Source organism: Aethalodelphis obliquidens, unplaced genomic scaffold, assembly GCF_003676395.1.
Source record: "Aethalodelphis obliquidens isolate GAN/ISIS:26980383/991018 unplaced genomic scaffold, ASM367639v1 scaffold84, whole genome shotgun sequence".
Taxonomy (NCBI): Eukaryota; Metazoa; Chordata; class Mammalia; order Artiodactyla; family Delphinidae; genus Aethalodelphis; species Aethalodelphis obliquidens.
The window spans coordinates 6,325,353-6,347,670 of NW_020838028.1; the positions used below are offsets into that span (position 1 = coordinate 6,325,353).

At 34.0% G+C, this 22,318-nt stretch overlaps 1 protein-coding gene across 7 annotated transcripts in view; it reads right to left on the bottom strand.

The window, feature by feature from the left end:
• The window catches only part of LRRK2 (leucine rich repeat kinase 2), a 153,113-nt gene continuing 130,795 nt past the window's right edge, over nt 1-22,318 (bottom strand). For 4 of the 7 annotated variants that reach the window (XM_027093557.1, XM_027093559.1, XM_027093561.1 and 1 more), the window contains 10 exons: nt 21,388-21,558; nt 20,061-20,161; nt 16,514-16,708; nt 15,010-15,203; nt 13,687-13,759; nt 11,496-11,677; nt 8,065-8,217; nt 6,593-6,801; nt 4,705-4,776; nt 46-194 (listed from right to left, as the gene is read on the bottom strand). In XM_027093557.1, the coding sequence (XP_026949358.1) occupies nt 73-194; nt 4,705-4,776; nt 6,593-6,801; nt 8,065-8,217; nt 11,496-11,677; nt 13,687-13,759; nt 15,010-15,203; nt 16,514-16,708; nt 20,061-20,161; nt 21,388-21,558 (1,472 nt within the window). In that variant the 3' untranslated portion in view covers nt 46-72. Of the gene's footprint in view, nt 195-4,704; nt 4,777-6,592; nt 6,802-8,064; nt 8,218-11,495; nt 11,678-13,686; nt 13,760-13,917; nt 14,071-15,009; nt 15,204-16,513; nt 16,709-20,060; nt 20,162-21,387; nt 21,559-22,318 lie in introns of those variants that run through there. The other 3 variants (XM_027093558.1, XR_003430080.1, XM_027093562.1) reach the window with 3 other exon arrangements.

Sequence of the window (22,318 nt, forward strand, 5' to 3'; positions counted from 1 at the left end):
TAAACATTTTTAAAAGAATATTTACAAGATAATAATTTTCCCATCCAAAGACAAAGATTTCCAAGATCTCTCTTATTCAACAGATATTCTTCTCATTTTTTCAGCTAATTCTTTTCTCACTCCAATATGTTTTTCTAAATTTTTCACTTCATGTGGAAGATTGATGTCCCAAACAGACAAGCAGGACTGTATCTCTAGAAAATTAAAAAACAAATCATGTTTCAAAGATCTGCCATGAGACATTTTTATTTTACTTTTTGTTAATTTATATTTAGTTGCCTTGGACAAATGTGTGTGTGTGTGTGTGTGTGTGTGTGTGTGTGTGTGTATGTGTGTGTATGTAAATAATGTACTAAATTATTGCCATTTATAAGAAATTACATTTGGAAAATGTTTAAAATACATTCTATAAGGTATTTTGTTCTATAACTATTAAACTTTAATAAGTGTGGACCTTTAATAACCTATAACACTTCATTTTCTGAAAGAAATAAAGATTTTTCAAACACTGTTCAAAATCAGACATAATATGGATATAGGTAATATGTAAGGAAAAATATCCACATTTAGTTTAGGTTTGAGCTAGTTCTCATTTTATAGTGGTTGAAATCTCTATTTCACCTGAAAAATAAATACTTAACACTGCTAAATAAATAAAACTTAATTTTAAAGATTTATATCTAAATTATTTGCACTATAACATAAGGCAAATACTAACAGCCATAAAAGGGGAAATCGACAGTAACACATTCATAGTAGGGGACTTAAACACCCCACTTTCACCCATGGACAGATCATCCAAAATGAAAATAAATAAGGAAACACAAGCTTTAAATGATACATTAAACAAGATGGACTTAATTGATATTTATAGGACACTCCATCCAAAAACAACAGAATACACATTTTTCTCAAGTGCTCATGGAACATTCTCCAGGATAGATCATATCTTGGGTCACAAATCAAGCCTTGGTAAATTTAAGAAAATTGAAACTGTATCAAGTATCTCTTCTGACCACAACGCCATGAGACTAGATATCAATTATAGGAAAAGATCTGTAAAAAATACAAACACATGGAGGCTAAACAATACATTATTTAATAATGAAGTGATCAGTGAAGAAATCAAAGAGGAAATCAAAAAATACCTAGAAACAAATGACAATGGAGACACAACGACCCAAAACCTGTGGGATGCAGCAAAAGCAGTTCTAAGGGGGAAGTTTATAGCAATACAAGCCCACCTCAAGAAGCAGGAAACATCTAGAATAAACAACCTAACCTTGCACCTCAAGCAATTAGAGAAAGAAGAACAAAAAAACCCCAAAGCTAGCAGAAGGAAAGAAATCATAAAAATCAGATCAGAAATAAATGAAAAAGAAATGAAGGAAACAATAGCAAAGATCAATAAAACTAAAAGCTAGTTCTTTGAGAAGATAAACAAAACAGATAAACCACTAGCCAGACTCATCAAGAAAAAAAGGGAGAAGACTCAAATCAATAGAATTAGAAATGAAAAAGGAGAGGTAACAACTGACACTGCAGAAATAAAAGAGATCATGAGAGATTACTACAAGCAACTCTATGCCAATAAAATGGACAATCTGGAAGAAATGGACAAATTCTTAGAAATGCACAACCTGCCAAGACTGAATCAGGAAGAAATAGAAAATATGAACAGACCAATCACAAGCACTGAAATTGAAACTGTGTTTAAAAATCTTCCAACAAAGAAAAGCCCAGGACCAGATGGCTTCACAGACGAATTCTATCAAACATTTAAAGAGCTAACACCTATCCTTCTCAAACTCTTCCAAAATATAGCAGAGGGAGGAACACTCCCAAACTCCTTCTACAAGGCCACCATCACCTTGATACCAAAACCAGACAAGGATGTCACAAAGAAAGAAAACTACAGGCCAATATCACTGATGAACATAGATGCAAAAATCCTCAACGAAATACTAGCAAACAGAATCCAACAGCACATTAAAAGGATCATACACCATGATCAAGTGGGGTTTATTCCAGGAACGCAAGGATTCTTCAATATACGCAAATCTATCAATGTGATACACCATATTAACAAATTGAAGGAGAAAAAACATATGATCATCTCAATAGATGCAGAGAAAGCTTTTGACAAAATTCAACACCCATTTATGATAAAAACCCTGCAGCAAGTAGGCATAGAGGGAACTTTCCTCAACATAATAAAGGCCATATATGACAAGTCCACAGCCAACATCATCCTCAATGGTGAAAAACTGAAAGCATTTCCACTAGGATCAGGAACAAGACAAGGTTGCCCACTCTCACCACTCTTATTCAACATAGTTTTGGAAGTTTTAGCCACAGCAATCAGAGAAGAAAAGGAAATAAAAGGAATCCAAATCGGAAAAGAAGAAGTAAAGCTGTCACTGTTTGCAGATGACATGATCCTATACATAGAGAATCCTAAAGATGCTACCAGAAAACTACTAGAGCTAATCAATGAATTTGGTAAAGTGGCAGGATACAAAATTAATGCACAGAAATCTCTGGCATTCCTATATACTAATGATGAAAAATCTGAAAGTGAAATCAAGAGAACACTCCCATTTACCATTGCAACAAAAAGAATAAAATATCTAGGAATAAACCTACCTAATGAGACAAAAGACCTGTATGCAGAAAATTATAAGACACTGATGAAAGAAATTAAAGATGATACAAATAGATGGAGAGATATACCATGTTCTTGGATTGGAAGAATCAACATTGTGAAAATGACTCTACTACCCAAAGCAATCTATAGATTCAATGCAATCCCTATCAAACTACCACTGGCATTTTTCACACAACTAGAACAAAAAATTTTGCAATTTGTATGGAAACACAAAAGACCCCGAATAGCCACAGCAATCTTGAGAATGAAAAAAGGAACTGGAGGAATCAGGCTCCCTGACTTCAGACTATACTACAAAGCTACAGTTATCAAGACGGTATGGTACTGGCACAAAAACAGAAAGATAGATCAATGGAACAGGATAGAAAGCCCAGAGATAAACCCATGCACATATGGACACCTTATCTTTGATAAAGGTGGTAGGAATGTACAGTGGAGAAGGGACAGCCTCTTCAATAAGTGGTGCTGGGAAAACTGGACAGGTACATGTAAAAGTATGAGATTAGATCACTCCCTAACACCATACACAAAAATAAGCTCAAAAAGGATTAAAGACCTAAATGTAAGGCCAGACACTCTCAAATTCTTAGAGGAAAACATAGGCAGAACACTCTATGACATAAATCACAGCAAGATCCTTTCTGACCCACCTCCTAGAGTAATGGAAATAAAAACAAAAATAAACAAATGGGACCTAATGAAACTTCAAAGCTTTTGCACAGCAAAGGAAACCATAAACAAGACCAAAAGATAACCCTCAGAATGGGAGAAAATATTTGCAAATGAAGCAACCGACAGAGGATTAATCTCCAAAATTTACAAGCAGCTCATGCAGCTCAATAACAAAAAAACAAACAACCCAATCCAAAAATGGGCAGAAGACCTAAATAGACATTTCTCCAAAGAAGATATACAGACTGGCAACAAACACATGAAAGAATGCTCAACATCATTAATCATTAGAGAAATGCAAATCAAAACTACAATGAGATATCATCTCACACCAGTCAGAATGGCCATCATCAAAAAATCTAGAAACAATAAAGGCTGGAGAGGGTGTGGAGAAAAGGGAACACTCTTGCACTGCTGGCGGGAATGTGAACTGGTTCAGCCACTATGGAGAACAGTATGGAGGTTCCTTAAAAAACTACAAATAGAACTACCATATGACCCAGCAATCCCACTACTGGGCATATACCCTGAGAAAATGAAAATTCAAAAAGAGTCATGTACCACAATGTTCATTGCAGCTCTATTTACAATAGCCCGGAGATGGAAACAACCTAAGTGCCCATCATCGGATGAATGGATAAAGAAGATGTGGCACATATATACAATGGAATATTACTCAGCCATAAAAAGAAACGAAATTGAGCTATTTGTAATGAGGTGGATAGACCTAGAGTCTGTCATACAGAGTGAAGTAAATCAGAAAGAAAAAGACAAATACCGTATGCTAACACATATATATGGAATTTAAGGAAAAAAATGTCATGAAGAACCTAGGGGTAAGGCAGGAATAAAGACGCAGACCTCCTAGAGAACGGACTTGAGGTTATGGGGAGGGGGAAGGGTGAGCTGTGACAGGACGAGAGAGAGTCATGGACATATACACACTAACAAACGTAGTAAGGTAGATAGCTAGTGGGAAGCAGCCGCAGGGCACAGGGATATTGGCTCGGTGCCCTGTGACAGCCTGGAGGGGTGGGATAGGGAGGGTGGGAGGGAGGGAGACGCAGGAGGGAAGACATATGGGAATATATGTTTATGTATGACTGATTCACTTTGTTATAAAGCAGAAACTAACACACCATTGTAAAGCAATTATACCCCAATAAAGATGTTAAAAAAATAAAATAAAATAAATTATTTGCACTATTTGCACTATTTGCACTATAAAGAAGCTACCAATTAAAAATGCCTAAAGTTTTATAGCATATTTAATATTTACTGTAAATGTATAAACACATAATATGTTATAATCATTCACATCATTTCACTCTGCTTGGAATCCAGTATATCCTATTAAACATTACCTTTTTGATGTTGCATACCTTCAATACTCTTCCGGTTATACCCCAAAACCAGCATGACATTTTTAAGGCTTCCTTTATAAAAAAATAAAAGTTTTCTGTTAAAACAATATAATAAGTTGGACTTCAAAGAGTACAACTGTTCATATTTAAGACACAAAAACCTTGGAACTTAACTTACAATTCCATTATTTATGAGATCCCTCAACTATACTGAATAAAAAAACTCTCCAAGATGACCAGAAATTTTTTAAAGTTAGAAAATTTGTGATCTACTCCTTATTATCATTCTTATTAATTGTGTGAATCTGAGAAAATAGCTTAACCTTTCTGCAAAATGGGTTCAATATTTATACAGTACCCCTCCAGCCAAAGTTATATGTCGAAGAGATAGTGTGTGCGAAAGTGCTTTGGATACTATAAGGCACTGGTCAAATGTGAAGCATCTGGATAGAGAGCTGCATGGACAGATAATATACTGATACCCTGTCACATAACCATACTTTATTCTCAAGTCATTCAATAATTTATTCAACAAATATTTATCAAAAGCCTCTATGTACTAGGCCCTAGGCTAGGCCATGGGAATAAAAGGGAACAAACACAAGCAGAGCCAACCCACATGTAGTTTACGGTCTAGTGAGGAGATTAGTTACTACTCAGTAACTAAGTTAACTAGGCAGAAGATGAAACCACACACATAAAACCTTGAGGTAGGGTGAAGCATAGTATTTAAGAGGGACTGAATGTTCTTCTAGACCAGAAAGAGCAGAGAGGAATATGGCAAATGATAAGGGCTAGAGAACTACAGTGAAGCCAGATCATGCCATACATTGTACATTAAGTTTAAATTATTTAAAAAATCAATAAAACCCATTGAAATCTCACTATAATGTCAGTAATGAACAACCATTTGGATGCCAAAGTATTGGGCTGGCCAAAAAGTTCATACGGAAAAACCCGAATGAACTTTTTGGCCAAATCAATACATACAAATTAAATTAAAGGATAAAACAACCTTGGTGAGTAAGACTAGAGGGACGACCCCCTGCACACCTACTACTTTGCTGGCGTGGACGTGTGTCCTGGTAGTCACCAGTCACTAGGAGCACCTCATTCTAACTCCTGTGCAACTCTGACACCCATTCATGGACAATGGGTGAGGTTGAGGAGAAACATTTATCTCAGCCCTTAATATATTCCTGTAAAAGGAATTTACTATTCTCTTTACCCTGTTAAACATTTTATTTCTCATTTGCTAAAGCTACATTAACTCTAGTTTTGCAGAACTTAACCCCATTTTTGTGATCAACTCTCTATATACTAAGTCTATTCCCTAAAGCAAATAGTCAAAAGAAGATAGTTAAGTGTGAGTATCATGTGCTATCATGATTTTTTCATACTTAAGTAGAAAAGGAGTAACAAGATAAAACATAAAAGCTTGAGTAAAACATTATGATTTGTCAATATTTGTAAATTGTGAAGTTCGGCATATATTGCTACAAGAATATAAATTTATTTATAGAATGAAAAACTAGTAGGAAGCTTAAACTATGATCAAAATAAACATCTGTTTTAATTTCTTTGGTCAAAAACTTAAAAATACTCAACATTATATGTTTTTCTCTTAATTATAAAGAACAAAGAGAAAGTAAGACCCAAATTTAGTGTCAGTTAGAATAATCTGCTTCTCTTATGGGACTAAAAACATCAATTCCCTCCGTGTTTTTAAGGGCCCTATTCAAAATACATCCTGCAAAATTTCACTGTGAACTTCTGAGACACTTCACATGACGCTGGAAAGTGAAGAGAAAACTTAAATTTAAAATAAAAACATATTTTTATAGTCTTAGAGAATATGAAAAAAAAGATCTAAAGGAAAGAAACTTGCCTAACTGTGCAGTCATCATGGCCCTAACAGAATCACAAAAGCTGTGAATTATACAGATGATTCGACGAGCTGAAAGATCAAGGAGTAAGATATGGCCCCCCCCAGTCCCTATCCAGAGGGCAGTGTTCTTCTGGAGGCAGAGAGTTTTCACTCTCCCAGAATAAGACATTTGGTGTTTCGCTTCCTTGTTTGCTTTGACCAGCTCCTCCCTAAAAACCGTAAGGAAAGTATGCATTAATACTTTTTTCAGAAATAAAGAGATAAAAAAAATGTGTGTCTCTCTCTGTATATACAGACACACACACACATATATAACATTTTAAATTATGAATACATGACAGCATACATTACATACTATTAAAATTGTACAGAACTAATTTTGCTAAATATAGTATGTCAAAGAGTCACGTTTTACTACATAAAGCATAAATGATCAAAGATAACACAATTGTCTCCTAACTTCAAGAAATTCTGAAATAAATAAGATAGATACAATTTTTATTAATAAGCCTATGTAATCCAGCAAAAAAAAAAGAACCAATTTGTCCAATATAAAGGAAAAAAAAGTTAGTTTCAAAAGGTTTTTATGAAGTCTAAAAGTTATAGAGGAAAATAAAATTATAATCATCTACATGTAAAAGATATGAATACAAACGACTGAATTTTTCACTGAGCTAATGAGTAATTCATGACAAAAATGAGGTATCCAGAAGTAAAAGAATTTCATGAAGTAAGGGACCCTTTACCAGGCAGAACTGTCAGCTCTTCTGAACATAAATTTCCTCACCATCCAGAGAAAAACTAAGAAGGTGTTAGGAAAGTAAACCCTGAAATCTAATTTTATGTATACAGTATATAATCTAAATGTTCTCCAGCAGATAAAAAAATCTATACTGTAAAACCAGAACAAAACTATGAAGTAGCTAGCAAATAAGGCTGGCAATGGTCCTGTGTGCCAGCAGCAGCAAACAAGGGATGTGCTTGATGGGAAGTCTCCGACACACTGTATCAGACTGAGCACTGCGGCCTCAGTCTGGCATCTTGATCTTCCCTCCTTAGTGCACTGGTCAATCCAGTACATTTTTTCACCCATATTTTATATTGTTTTGTGACTTTTTCTTTGTAATACCTTGAGGAAACCATATCTATTATGTGCCTATTTTTTTTTCAAAAATGAAATTTGTTGGATACCAACAGATGGTGCTGAAAAGCATTAACAATTTTGTTTCTGAGGGTTGTTTGTTTTTTTTTTTTAACATTTTTCCATTTAGAAGTAGAAAGGAAGAAAAATAAGCCATACTTCCTCTCTCTGTGAAATATGAAGTGTAAGGACAGCTCTTACAGGCATAAAATAAGGAACCAATGACACTGTACCTACAGTCAACAACATATTGTACACTTAAAATTTTGTTAATTGGGTAGGTCTCATGTAGTATTCTTTTCACAATAAAATTAAAAAAATAATAATTTACTTTAAAAAGTGCACACAGTCTATCAGTTCACAGAGTTTTTCAGTCTTCTTGTCCCATACTTCCACAAATGGGCTATTTTTCTTAGCAATATAAAGAGCCGTGTCTACCACCACTGCTATGATGTTGGAATCACTGAAAGATGCATAAGAAAACCTAGGGGGAAAGAAAAGAATGTCATTTCATTTTTCTAGTATTTCAAAATATAATGCAACCTTATTATGTTAGCTCTTAATGCATATAAAGGATTAACACTATTTTGAAAAAGAAACAGGCTAGAGTATTTGGCAATTATTTCATATTATCCCCTAACCATTCTGAATAGAATACTTTGCGAACAAAAGTCCAGGACCAGAGAGCTCCACAAATGAATTCTACCAATCATTTAGAGAAGAGTTTTAACATCTATCCTTCTCAAAATATTTCAGAATATTAGAGGAAGGAATGCTCCTGAATTCATTCTATGAGGCCAGCATCACCTCAATACTAAAAACCGACAAAGAAAACACATAAAAAAGAAAATTACAGGCCAGTATCACTGATAAACATAGATGCAAAAATCCTCAACAAAATATTAGCAAACCAAATCCAACAATACATTAAAATGATCATATACCATTATCAAGTAGGATTTAACCCAGCAATGCAAGGATTTTTCAATATCCACAAATATCCACAATATCCACAAATCAATCACACCACATTAACAAACTGAAGAATAAAAATCATACGATCATCTCAATAGAGGCAGAAAAGGCTTTTGACAAAATTCAACATCCATTTATGATAAAAACTCGACAGAAAGTAGTCATAGAGGGAACATATCTCAACATAATACAGGCCATATATGACAAGCACATAGCTAACATCATTCTCAATGGCGAAAACCTGAAAGCGTTCCCTCTAAGATCAGGACCAAGACAAGGATGCCCACTCTCGCTACTTTTATTCAACATAATACTGGAAGTAGACACAGCTATCAGACAAGAAAAAGAAATAAAAGGAATCCAAACTGGAAAGGAAGAAGTGAAACTGTCACTGTTTGCAGATGACATGATACTATACATAGAAAATCCTAAAGTTGCTACCAGAAAACTACTAGAGCTCATCAATGAATTCACTAAATTTGCAGGATACAGAAATCTGTTGCATTTCTATACACTAACAACGAACAATCAGAAAGAGAAATTAAGGAAACAATCCCATTAACAACTGCATCAAAAAGAATAAAATAACAAGGAATAAACCTACTACAGCAGATAAAAGAGCTGTACTCAGAAAACTGTAAGACTCTGATGAAAGAAACTGAAGATGACGCAAACTGATGGAAAGCTACACCGTGTTCATGGATTGGAAGAATTATATTGTTAAAACGACCATACTACCCAAGGCAATCTACATATTCAATGCAATCCCTATTAAAATACCAATGGCATTTTTCACAGAACAAGAACAAATAATTTTAAAAATTTGTATGGAAATACAAAAGACCTGAATAGCCAAAACAATCTTGAGAAAGAACATAACTTAAGGAATCACACTCCCTGACTCCGGACTATATTACAAGCTACAGTAATCAAAACAGTATGGTACTGGCACAAAAACAAACACATACATCAATGGAATATAAGAGACCAGAAATAAACCCACCCACTTATGTTCAATTAATCTACAACAAAGAAGGCAAGAATGCACAATGGAGAAAAGACAGTGTCTTCAATAAGTGGTGCTAGAAAAACAGGAAAAACAGCTACATGGAAAAGAATGAAATATAGAAGATTCTCTAACAGCATATACAAAAATAAACTCAAAGTGGATTAAAGACTTAAATGTAAGATTAAGTACCATAAAACTCTTAGAAGAAAACATAGGCTGAGCACTCTTTGGTTTAAATTGTAACAAAATTTTTTGGGGGGATCTGTCTCCTAAAGCAAAGAAAATAACAGCAAAAATAAACAATGGGACCTAAGTAAACTTAAAAGCTTTTGCACAGCAAAGGAAACCATCAACAAAATGAAAAGACAACCTACTGAATGGAAGAAGATATTTGCAAATGATACGATTGATAAGGGGTTAATATCCATAATATATAGACAGCTCCTATAACTCAACATCAGAAAAAACAAAAAACCCAATTAAAAAATGGGCAGAAGACCTGAACAGACGTTTTTCCAAAGAAGACATACAGATGGTCTGCAGGCACATGAAAAGATGCTCAACATCATTAATCATCAGAGAAATACAAATTAAAACCACAGTGAGATATCACCTCACACCTGTCAGAATGGCTCTCATCAAAAAAACCACAAATAATAAATATTGGCAAGAATGTGGAGAAAAGGGAAACCTCATACACTGTTGGTGAGAATGTAAATTGGTGCAGCCACTGTGGGAAACAGTATGGAGGTTTCTCAGAAAACTAAAAATAGAACTACCATATGCCCCAGCAATTCCACTCCTGGGTATTTATCCAAAAAAATGAAAACACTAATTTGAAAAGATACACACACCTTAATATTCATAGTAGCATTATTTACAATAGCCAAGATATGGAAGCAACCTAAGTGTCCATCAACAGATGAATGGATAAAGAAGATGTGGTATATATACATATAAAATAGAATAATACCCAGCTATAAAAAAAGAATGAAATTTTGCCATTTGCAACAACATGGATGGACTTAGAGGTTATTATGATAAGTGAAATAAGTAAAAGAAAAACAAATACTGTTTGATATCACTTCTACATAGAATCTAAAAAATAAAACAAACTAGTGAATATAACAAAATAGAAACAGACTCACAGATACAGAGAACAGACTAGTGTTTACCAGTTGGGATAGGGAAGGGGGGGAGGGCCAAGATAATGTTAGGGGATTAAGAGGTACAAACTACTATGTATAAAATAAATAAGCTATAACAATATATAGTACAACACAGGGAATATAGCCAATAGTTTATAACTATAAATGGAATATAAACTTTAAAAATTGTGAATCACTATGTTGTACCCCTGGAACTTATATAATATTGTAAATCAACTATACCTCAATAAAAAAAGAAAGAACAAAGAAAATTATACAAAATACATGTGTTAAATCCATATCTTTAGTAAAATAATGAGTTGCTGCCTCTCAAATTCCATGTTTAATTTGATACAGAGATAATGAAAATAATAAAAAATTAGATTGATAGATACTACTAAAATTACTATGCGTTTTCATATTTTATCCCAAATGTGATTAGACTGGGTGATTTTTTAATGTTCCTCTGCTTTCTAAGTTCTATAATGAATATTTAAATTTACAATAGAAAAATAAAGTACGCATTTTGAAAGATCTTTGTTTGGGATTATCAATAGCATTACTGACTTGATTGTAAAGAATAAAAATGAAAAATATGGTAAATGAGTTGCATAGATAAGAATAACTTACAGCTGATTTGTCCTGGTCTCAATCCGTTTCTGAATGGTGAAATCATCAGAAAATGAGAAAACTTTTGTACCACATCCTCCCCACATGTTTTTCTCGGTTGAATTCATGGATTCACTCAAACACATCAGTGGAGTGCTGACATTTCCTATATTGAGTGTCTTCAAAGGAGCAGCTCCTTTACACTTTGCCAAAAAGAGAAAACACATTCAGTAAATTGAGTAGCCACAGAATGAAACAGTGTAAAATTTCAGCTTTCTAAAAACTACTTTCCCATCTTAAATGGTTAGAGGTATTAAAATAAAAATTCAGGATACATTTTTCAAAGGACTTATAAAAACAGGATTTAATTCAAATGGTATTCAATGTGTTATCCTTATAACCAATCTCTTCACTTCTCCATGCAAAACTTGTACCGGAAGTAACTTAGGGATTATACTATAATTACGTCTTTGTCTCTCATTAGATAATAAGCTTTTTTGATAACAAAGAGTATGAATGGGTAGGATGTTGAATGACTAGATAGAACCACAGATGAATGATGGATGGAGAAATTAATTCTTTAATGATAAATGTGAATCTTAATAACAGAAAGTCACATGATTTCTTCAAGGTTAAAGAACAGGTTAACCACCTAGAGAAATGGAAATAAAAACAAAAGTAAACAAATGGGACCTAATGAAACTTAAAGGCTTTTGCACAGCAAAGGAAACCATAAACAAGAATGAAAAGACAACCCTCAGAATGGGAGAAAATATCTGCAAATGAAGCAACTGACAAAGGGTTAATCTTCAAAATATACAAGCAGCTCATGCAGCTCAATATCAAAAAAACAAACAACCCAATCCAAAAATGGGCAGAAGACCTAAATGGACATTTCTCCAAAGAAGATACACAGATTGCCAACAAACACATGAAAGGACGCTCAACATCACTAATCATTAGAGAAATGCAAATCAAAACTACAATAGTTTTGTAGTCAGAATAGCCATTGTCAAAAAAATCTACAAACAATAAATTCTGGAGAGGGTGTGGAGAAAAGGGAACCCTTCTGCACTGTTGGTGGGAATGTAAATTGATACAGCCACTATGGAGAACAGTATGGAGGTTCCTTAAAAAACTAAAAATAGAACTACCATACGACCCAGCAATCCCACTACTGGGCATATACCCTGAGAAAACCATAATTCAAAAAGAGTCATGTACCACAATGTTCACTGCAGCACTATTTACAATAGCCAGGACATGGAAGCAACCTAGGTGTCCATCAACAGATGAATGGATAAAGAAGATGTGGCACATATATATAATGGAATATTACTCAGCCATAAAAAGAAATGAAATTGAGTTATTTTTAGCGAGGTAGATGGACCTAGAGACAGTCATACAGAGTGAATTAAGTCAGAAAGAAAAAAATAAATACCGTATGCTAACACATATATATGGAGTCTAAAAAGAAAAAATGGTTCTGAAGAACCTAGGGGCAGGACAGGAATAAAGACACAGACATAGAGAATGGACTTGAGGACACAGGGAGGGAGAAGGGTAAGCTGGGACGAAGTGAGAGAGTGGCACTGACATATATACACTAACAAATGTAAAATAGATAGCTAGTGGGAAGCAGCTGCATAGCACAGGGAGATCAGCTCAGTGCTTTGTGTCCACCTAGAGGGGTGGGATAGGGAGGGTGGGAGGGAGGAAGATGCAAGAGGGAGGAGATATGGGGATGTATGTATACATATAGCTGATTCACTTTGTTATACAGCAGAAACTAACACACCATTGTAAAGCAATTATACTCCAATAAATATGTTAAAAAAAAAGAAAAAAAAGAAAGAACAGGTTGGTAGCAAGCCAGACTTAAAACTTGTTTCCCCTGTTTTTTCCACAATGTATTTATAAGAAATTATCTACTTCACTTATATAAAAATGGAATTATTTCCATCCCTAACCTTATAAAGCAGATCTCATTTATCAATTCATCCTTGGTTCATTCCTATAAAATATACAGTTAATCAGTAAGTACTTATAGAGAATGTACTGTGTTCAACACTTCCTGAAGCAATAGAAAGGTAAAAAGCAGAATATATGATCCAGAATCTCAGGGAGTTTATATCAGTTAGAAGGAAGGTGGTGATGAGTAAACATAAAACAAAGAACTTAAATTCTCATGCAGAATGCATTCAACATTTACCTTAACCGTTTTATCTTCAAAAATTGCTAAGTTGCCATCAGCAGTTCCCACTAAAAGGAAATTTTTCTGCTTGCTAAAAGAAAAAATGTCAGAATTGTTACAAAAATAATGCTTATATTGACCAAGATGGTCTTAACATCCCACCTACCTTAACTAAACTTTAGATAGGTTTCTTCCTGATTATTGGCCTCTACTTCCTTTTCCTTAGAGCATTTACTTGAGAAAACTTACATTGCAACTTCTTTCTCTGCCCATTTAAGATGTAGAGCTTCTTCAAGTTTTACAACTCAAGAATGTCTTTTCTCAAGGATCTGGGTGCCCTCTCTGAAATGTCATCAGGAAGGATGGCACCCCTTCTCCCATTCTTTGTGGGAGGGTAGGAGCCTACTTCAATAAGCAACAATCAGCAAACACAGATAACCTAATCACACTGACCCTCCCCCTCCCCCAATGTCCTCCAGTACTTTTCCACTAGCTCATTACAGGGTTTAAAAAATCTCCCACCTTTTATTTCAGCAGAGCTGAGTCCAATCCCTCTCCCCTATTGCAATAATCTTAAATATAAAGTCTTCCTTGCCTATTTGACTTCATCTGATGAAATTTTTATTTGACAGTATCCAAATAATTTCAACTCCAAAATTGCCAGTGGAGTTTATATTTTAGCCACCAAAAACTTGGACTTCACATTTTTCTAATACTTTTTATTTTCCAGTACTGACTTAAACCAGAGAAGTATATGGTGCATAATCTAAATGGCTCCTGGAAATCATACTGCCCCAAATATTACAGCAACCAACCTGTTACACCTGAAATTCTGCCATTTCGATAAATTCCTGAGATAAAATCTTTTTGACTGATAATGGTTAAGCCATTTCACTATTGACAACTTCTGAACTCATCTACTGAAGTTTTTTTTCCAATTTGGTAGTTAGTTAAGTGATATGCTTTAGACTGGCATTAACAGTTTATTGATATACATGTATTCAAAGTAAGAATGAATGAGAACTCATTTTTGAAGAGGCTCTACAAAAATCAACTGATGTGCTGAGTGGTGAAGAGTTAGAGCCATAGTTGAGATAAAACCAGGAGCAAGGCTGGAAGCCTGAAGAAATGACTGACCTATTTTTTAACTGTCTCAGCTTGATCTGTATACAGAAAAATGCAAATATCTTCGTGGCCTCCTATAGTTCCCTTTAATATATGCAACCAATGGAAAAATGTTAAAAATGAGCAACCTTTCTTGATACTGTAACAATTTTGCACACAATTAAGTCATCTAAAAGATATGTAATTTTCCCCCAATGGTCAAAATCACTACCTTACCTTTGCTTGGAAAAGGAATTGCAATACAAGCAAGTAACAGAATCAGTCATCTTTTCAAGAGTGTGCCTCTTTCTCTCATCTTCAGTATTGACGACGAGGAGCATGCCAGACTGTGTTCCAGATACAATCCAGCTTTCCTTTTCAACAGGAAGATGCACCAAGGCTAGGCACAATATTCTACTATCAGTAACTTCCTGTTAAGAAAAGAAAACACGTTCTAAAGGACTTGGTTCTAGCTTAAGTGACTAGAACTTACATAGAATGAAAATATTATGTAATCCACATACTTAACTCTTTTTACTTTCTTGGTTTTCATTTTTAAAACAATGCCAATTTTATTTAACTTTCAACAATAAATGAGTTAACAGGCAAAAAAAAAAAAAAAAAAATGCCTGCCTAGAATGCACCTGAAACTAAAAATTGAAAATTACTTCTCAGTATCATTTCCCACTCCATCAAAATAATATAAGAGGATTGTTCAACCTTAAGAATAATGTTTAGGTACAACATTTCTTTCAAGGCAACAGTCAAAATATAAGGTTTTTTTAAGTCTAGAAATTTACCTTATATTTCCCAATATAATTTATTGATCCATCTTGCAGAAGCCATGCCCAGATCTCCTCTATCACCCACCCCCGGCTGCTCTGAGTGTTGGCTACTAAGAGCTCAGAGCTGCACCCTTCACTACCTTCAGCTCATGGGAGCTGGCTTGTTAAGAAATGGTTGAGAGGTTATGCCACCCCTACCCTTGGGCAAATTGCAGCTGATGACTGACTGATAAGTGGGAATGAAATACTGGACCCCTTGCCTGGTGAAGGGATAAATCTGTGCCGTTATTCACATTCCAGAGTTTCTTGTGGGTAAAGACTGAGGCTAGACTTCCTCAGACACTACATTTTTGCTAAGCTTCTTCCCCTGATCTATGTGGCTTCCCATACCTCCTTAAAAGTTTCTCTCTCCTTGAATCACTCATATAAGATTCTCTGTTTCAGGCTGTGTTTCTAGCATTCCTGACCTAAGACACACATATACTGTGATTTTAAAATAAAACACACACTACTTCATTTCATGTGAATACACTTGTTTTAACAGGAAGCTAATTTAATAACACTCCTATATTATATTTTATATATATATATTATATATATTATATATTATATATATATATTATATATATATGTATACATATACATATATATATATTATCGCAAGTAACTTTTTTTTTTTTTTTAAAGAACCAGTCACTGCAGTCCACTTGAAAGTCATGGACACCCTCGGGAATCTCACGGGCCTGGTTCTTGGCTGGGCCCCTGACAAAAGGTTCTGCCCAGCGGTTGAACCCAAATAGCTGTGTCCAAAACCAAATGCCGGTTCTTCAAGTCCTGGACACTTCGCACCTGCACACTGAGTACCCCTAAGTAATTTTCAATTGGTTCATGCTTTAAAATAATTTGCAAAGTGAGTTTTCTGGAGCTTCACTAATTTAAATGGTATTTGGACTTACCGCAGAAGTGTATCTTTCTGTATTTAAGTCAAGAAAGGAGAGCTGTCCTTTGTCAGTGTGCCCACAGCCCAGCCAAATGCTTGCATTCTTGCTGTTATGATTCATAGCAACCATGCATTCAACAGTAAAGTTTTTAGGTATTGATATACGCCTCATCAGACAGATTAACTCAGCTGAATTCAAAATGTCAAAGACCTGAGAAAGTTTAAAAATTAACAAAATAACACACATCAGGTTAACAAATGCCCTCTTGAAAGATCATATCATTATGCATAATGTAGTATTAAATGTTATAGCACTAAACCTAAATCTTATTTAAACTGTGACCCATTCGGAGCAACAAGATTAACAATCAAACTATAGATATTAAGATAATACTTATTTTTAAGCTATGCATGATATACGCACTTTTGTACATATGGTATGTTTTGTAACTTGAAAAGAAAATCTCAAAAGTGCCAAATGAACAGAATTTAGCAGAGTCAGGAACTATTCTTCATTCAGTTTCATACCGCAGAGACGCATCATGTTGAAGGGCCCACGATAGAATACACCTTCTACCAGTTGAAGGGAAAAGACATTTTGATTTTGGTAACAAAACTCACAAATCACCTCTAGATTCTGCTTTTATATTTTTCCTTCAAGCACTAACGAACTAAAGAGATGGCAGAGAGCCAGTGTAAGGAAACAGAACCAGGGGTCAGGAAAATGGAATTAGAGCCCTGTGTCACAGCCACTTACCTGCCACTCACGAGGCTCCAAGACAGCTCCATTTCTCCCAGTGACTCATCTGACAAAGGTGATGAGTTTACGCACCTTGACTAGTACACACTGTATTCTAAAGACTAAACGGGCATGTGAAAGTTTCTGAAAACTGTCATGTGCTAAAAAAAACCCTCAAGATTGTTATGTAATCTGTAAAATACAGGTGAAATATAAGTGAAAATTAAAAGAAGAAAAAGTAAAATAATAATTAAGCTCTCGAAAATTTTGCTTTGATAATTTTTTTTTAAAGTCTGTGTAATTAACACTGGTAGCAACCAAAATTAAAAAGTCAGTAAGGCAACTAGTCAAGATGATTATATGATGTTTGATAAAGGCAGTGTATACATGTCCTCAGCTATTTCTGAGTAGGAAATTTAAAATTGAACAAAAATTTTTCAATGAATTATTATACAAAATTGAGAGTCCACAACATAAAAACAGCTCTTATTTTGATCTATTAAAATCTGTTTCATTTAAAACATAGTAAGAGTTCTGTTTCCAATAATATGGTGGAAGAGGTTATTTGGACAAAACTTCCAGCTGAATACAACTTAAAATGCTGAAGAAATTATTTTTTAATCTCTTAAAAACATTAAAGATCTGACAACACCATATAGAATTTTCAGGCCAAAATATTAATGAAAGACAGAATCCAGAGAGGTCAGATGAACCCTGAAGCCCAATTTTCCCTTTAGGCATTTGTCTATTGAAGCAAAATTGATGTGCGGTTTTTAGTGCCTTGTGAGGCCAGTGGGAAAGAGTTAAACCTATGACCTGCCCAAAGTGGAGAATGTGGTCTTGTTCCCATAAAACTGGGATCCCAAAAGGACTGCATATTTAGATTAAATGAGAACCAGATATAAAGCCACTCCACACTCCCACTCTCACTGGTTTATAAGAAAAGTTGCCTTGGGACTTTACAGACACAGGGGGAGAGAGCAAAAGAACCCTGAGAAACTGTTTATTAATTAATAAGCTTGTTCTCAAGATTTGTAGACCAGATTCTCATCACCTGGGTGATTCAAAAACATCTCAAGCCAGGAATTGAGTGTAAAGCAATTTATAGCAAGATAATCCAGAAAAAGATGTGCAAGACCTAGATGCAAAATTATAAAACTTTATTGAAAGACACTTAAGAAGACCTAAATACAGAGATAACCCATATTCAAGAATAGAGAGACAATATATCATAAGGATATTGTCTACAGATTCAATGCAAGTCTAATCCAAAGCACAATAGAATTTTTCATAAAAGTTGACAAAGTGATTTAAAATTTTATATGGAAAAACTAGACTGAAGAACAGCTAAAGCATTCCTAAAGGATAAAAATAAGGGGTGAAAGAGACTATTATAAAGCTTCAGGAATTAAGACAGGATTGTACCGGAGGAAGAACAGGTAAATTGACCAATGGAAGAGAATGTGTGTGTGTTTATCTTTGAGTGTATATTACAGAGTGGAAATGGAAAATAAAAAGATCAGTAGAAGACAAAGGAAGAAACAATTTCATAGATGAAGCTGGAAAAATTGGTTACCCATATGGAAAAAAGGAAATTGGATCTAGATTAAAATGTCATTTCCTGATGGATTCAGAACTTAACTATTAAGAACAAAACTTTTAAACATTTTGAAGAAACAATAGGTAAATATTTTTGTGACTCTGAGAGAGATAAGGACCTTTTAAAACAGGACCCTAAAATTAATAACCATAAAAAGAAGTATTGTTAAATTTATCTCTATTAAAATGAAGAAAATCTGTTAATCAAAAGGCACTCTTTAGGAAATAAAAATGCAAACCATGAATTGGGAAAAGAAATTTGCAACATATATAACCAACAAAGTTTTAGTATACAATGTATAAAGAAGCGCTTTTTAAATTTTATTTTTACAAAAACAACTCAATAGAAAAATGGCTAAATAATGAACAGGCATTTTCCAGAAGAGGAAACATATATGTGACCAATGAATATATAAAGAGATGCTCATCTTTATTAGTAATTAGGAAAATGTAAATCAATACACAAGACTGAATCTATTTGGAAAAAATTAAGAAGTCAGATAGTACAACGTTAGGGAGAATATATTAAAAAAAACAGCTACCTTAATATACAGGTGATGGAACTGTTAAGCTAGTACAACTTCTTCAAGAAATGATTTAGATATTCCCATATCCCATGATTCTGCAATTCAACTCCTGGTTAGATACCACAAAGCAATTCCGATACAGTTTGCACTAGGTGACATGTACGACCGCACTCATTAACAGCACTATTTATAATAGCAAAAAACTAGAAACAATACCAATACCCACTGATATGATCATGGGTAAATACATTGTTGTGCATTCAAACAATGGAATGGAATAGTAGGGAAAGTAATCAACAGCTATGTTCAACAACATGAATGAAGCTTACAAAATAATGTTGGGAGAACAACTGAAAAAACTCAGAACAGCACGTGACTATGATTCCATTTTAAATAAATTATAAACTGGGTAGTAGAATCATAAAAAGAAAAATAAACAATGATTATCATGAAAGTCAGGAGACTGGCTACATATAGAGAAAAGAGGGTGATGCAATCAGAAAGAGGCATATGTGCGTTTCTGGGGTGTTGGCCCTTTATTTTGTGCCTGGGGTAGTGACGGGATAGAGGAGTTTTGCTTTATAACTGTTTTAAACTGTGTCTGTTTGTTTATATGTTTGAGTATATATATTTGAATATTACATATATATTTTTGATGTTCTGAACAAAATACTGATAAATTTTGACTACACAAATACCTGGGCAGAAGTAGGTCTTTCCTGAGGATTTTCTTTCAAACATTTTTTAATTAACTTCTCAACCATAGGCCATGGGGCACAACCATATTCTTTAACTGGATCTAAAACATTAAAAAACATATCACGCTTAAACACTGGGCAAATCAGAACAATTATTTTATTTCTTCTCAATGTGTATGAGAGGTCCAGACATTGCAAAGGAACCACTGATCTCTATAATCCCATATATATCATGAATCTACTTATCACTCTTAAAGCTAATTTTGTTAACTGTCTCCACTAGAGACATCAAGAATGAGTTCTTAATTTTTACAGTATAAAAAGAGACACAAATACCAACTGAATAAAAATAGATTTTCCTTTCATACCTTCATTTCAAATAGACTTTGAAAACACTTTTGTTCATATAATAGACTGCTTTGCAAATACTTTTTATTTTAATATTCAATGTAGACAAGCATTTAATCCATTTAATCCAAAGTTACCCCCACAGTCACTTTGTGCACATTTGTTTTTTTTATAAGAGGTATGCCATTTTTCTGATTGGTATAGAATACAGACCTGAAAACTTTCACTGGAAAGCTAACTGATAAAATGAGGGAGATGACCTAGATTGTGCACAAAGTTTAGTCGAATAATAATAGATTTCCTTCTGTTGGGAATCTTTAAAGGTTCCCCAGAAGGAGATAGTTAAAGCTGTATTCCCTGCAGATGGAACATAGTATACACTCAAAACTTTTCTTAAATGAAAAGAAAAGCAGAAAATATGAGAAACTAAATATATTTAAAAGAATACTTTAGAATGAGAACTGAAGAGTTAAGGAATGAATGACAAAGCCCTAGAATTTCTTTAAAGCATGAGGCAACCATTCAAAATGAGATTTGATTTCATTAAATACTCATTTACTAATTCTTACTAATATTTACTACTAAAAATTATTATTGTAAATAATTCAAGCTTCCATTCCTGCATAGAAATTACTTCACTCCAAGAAAATGAAAATAGCCCAAGCTAATGGACACTTAGTAACTCCTTACAAGAAGAAAAGTCACTAAACCTGGAGTTCTAATAGTATTTCCTTCTCTGAGTATTCTTCTAAATATAATACCAAATATATCAATATTTGGAATATTAAAAAGAAGCCCTATAAATTCTATCTTTCTCATATGATTTTATTAATATGTCACAGAATTTAAGAATATTCATGCACTAAAAAAATTTTCAGCTGTGAAATGAATTACTATACAACTACAATTAAATAACTTGGAAATGAAGCTGCTATTAAAAAATAATAATAATCTTTATTGTAGATAAAATAAAACTTACCAGGTAACTTTCCTTGTATTGCCAATTCATCAAACTCATTTGGGAACTTCAAACCCTCTGCTATTCTACCTCCAGTTGTCAAAATATCATAGAGTAGCAAACCAAATGAATAAACATCAGCCTGTTGGTTATAAATAACATTTCCTCTGGCAACTTCAGGTGCACGAAACCCTGAAAGTAAACAGACATATTAATAAATATGCCCAACCCCAGAACTTATACACCCAGGGAGGTATATACTTAGGCATATGTGCTGATGAAGAGACAGGAAGATGAGTTCTAAACAGGCCACATCACCTCTATAAGAAGACATCTTAATCAAGTCAATTAACAGCCCTGTCCCAGGACATTTCACCCCAAGGTCCATCTTGAAGAATAATAAGGATAAACATTCAATAATAAATTATTAAGTGATATTTCATAATTAAATAAATAAAGCCTAAGAGGGGGGAAAAGTCTACATCATTCTTAATAATAACTATTCCCAGAGCAGTGTTTCAAACAGAGGAGGAGACAGGAGGGAGATTTCTAGACTTCACTCCAAGTCACTTTAACCTGGCTGCAATGCTAATGGCCTTATCATTCCAAGAATTGTGACTCTGCTCCTTGAACCCAACTGAACACTAAAAAGAAAACCTCGAATAAAACGAATAAAAGCCCTCTCTCTCAGGTGTAAGTTCATGCCTGAAATTCTCTGAAAGAAAAATAAAACCTTTCATTTTGCAATAGAGATAAATCATTTTTAAGCACTTCAGGGAAAAAAAAGTAATTTCAACATTACCTGTAATAGTCAACAATCTAAGGAAAACCAACTATGTTCTATATATAAATATTTGAAAAATAAAAACATTAAATTGTCACTTTTTGACTATTAACTTCATGAAGATTAAAAACAATAACAAACCCAGAATGGGAAATAGGTGCTCTAATT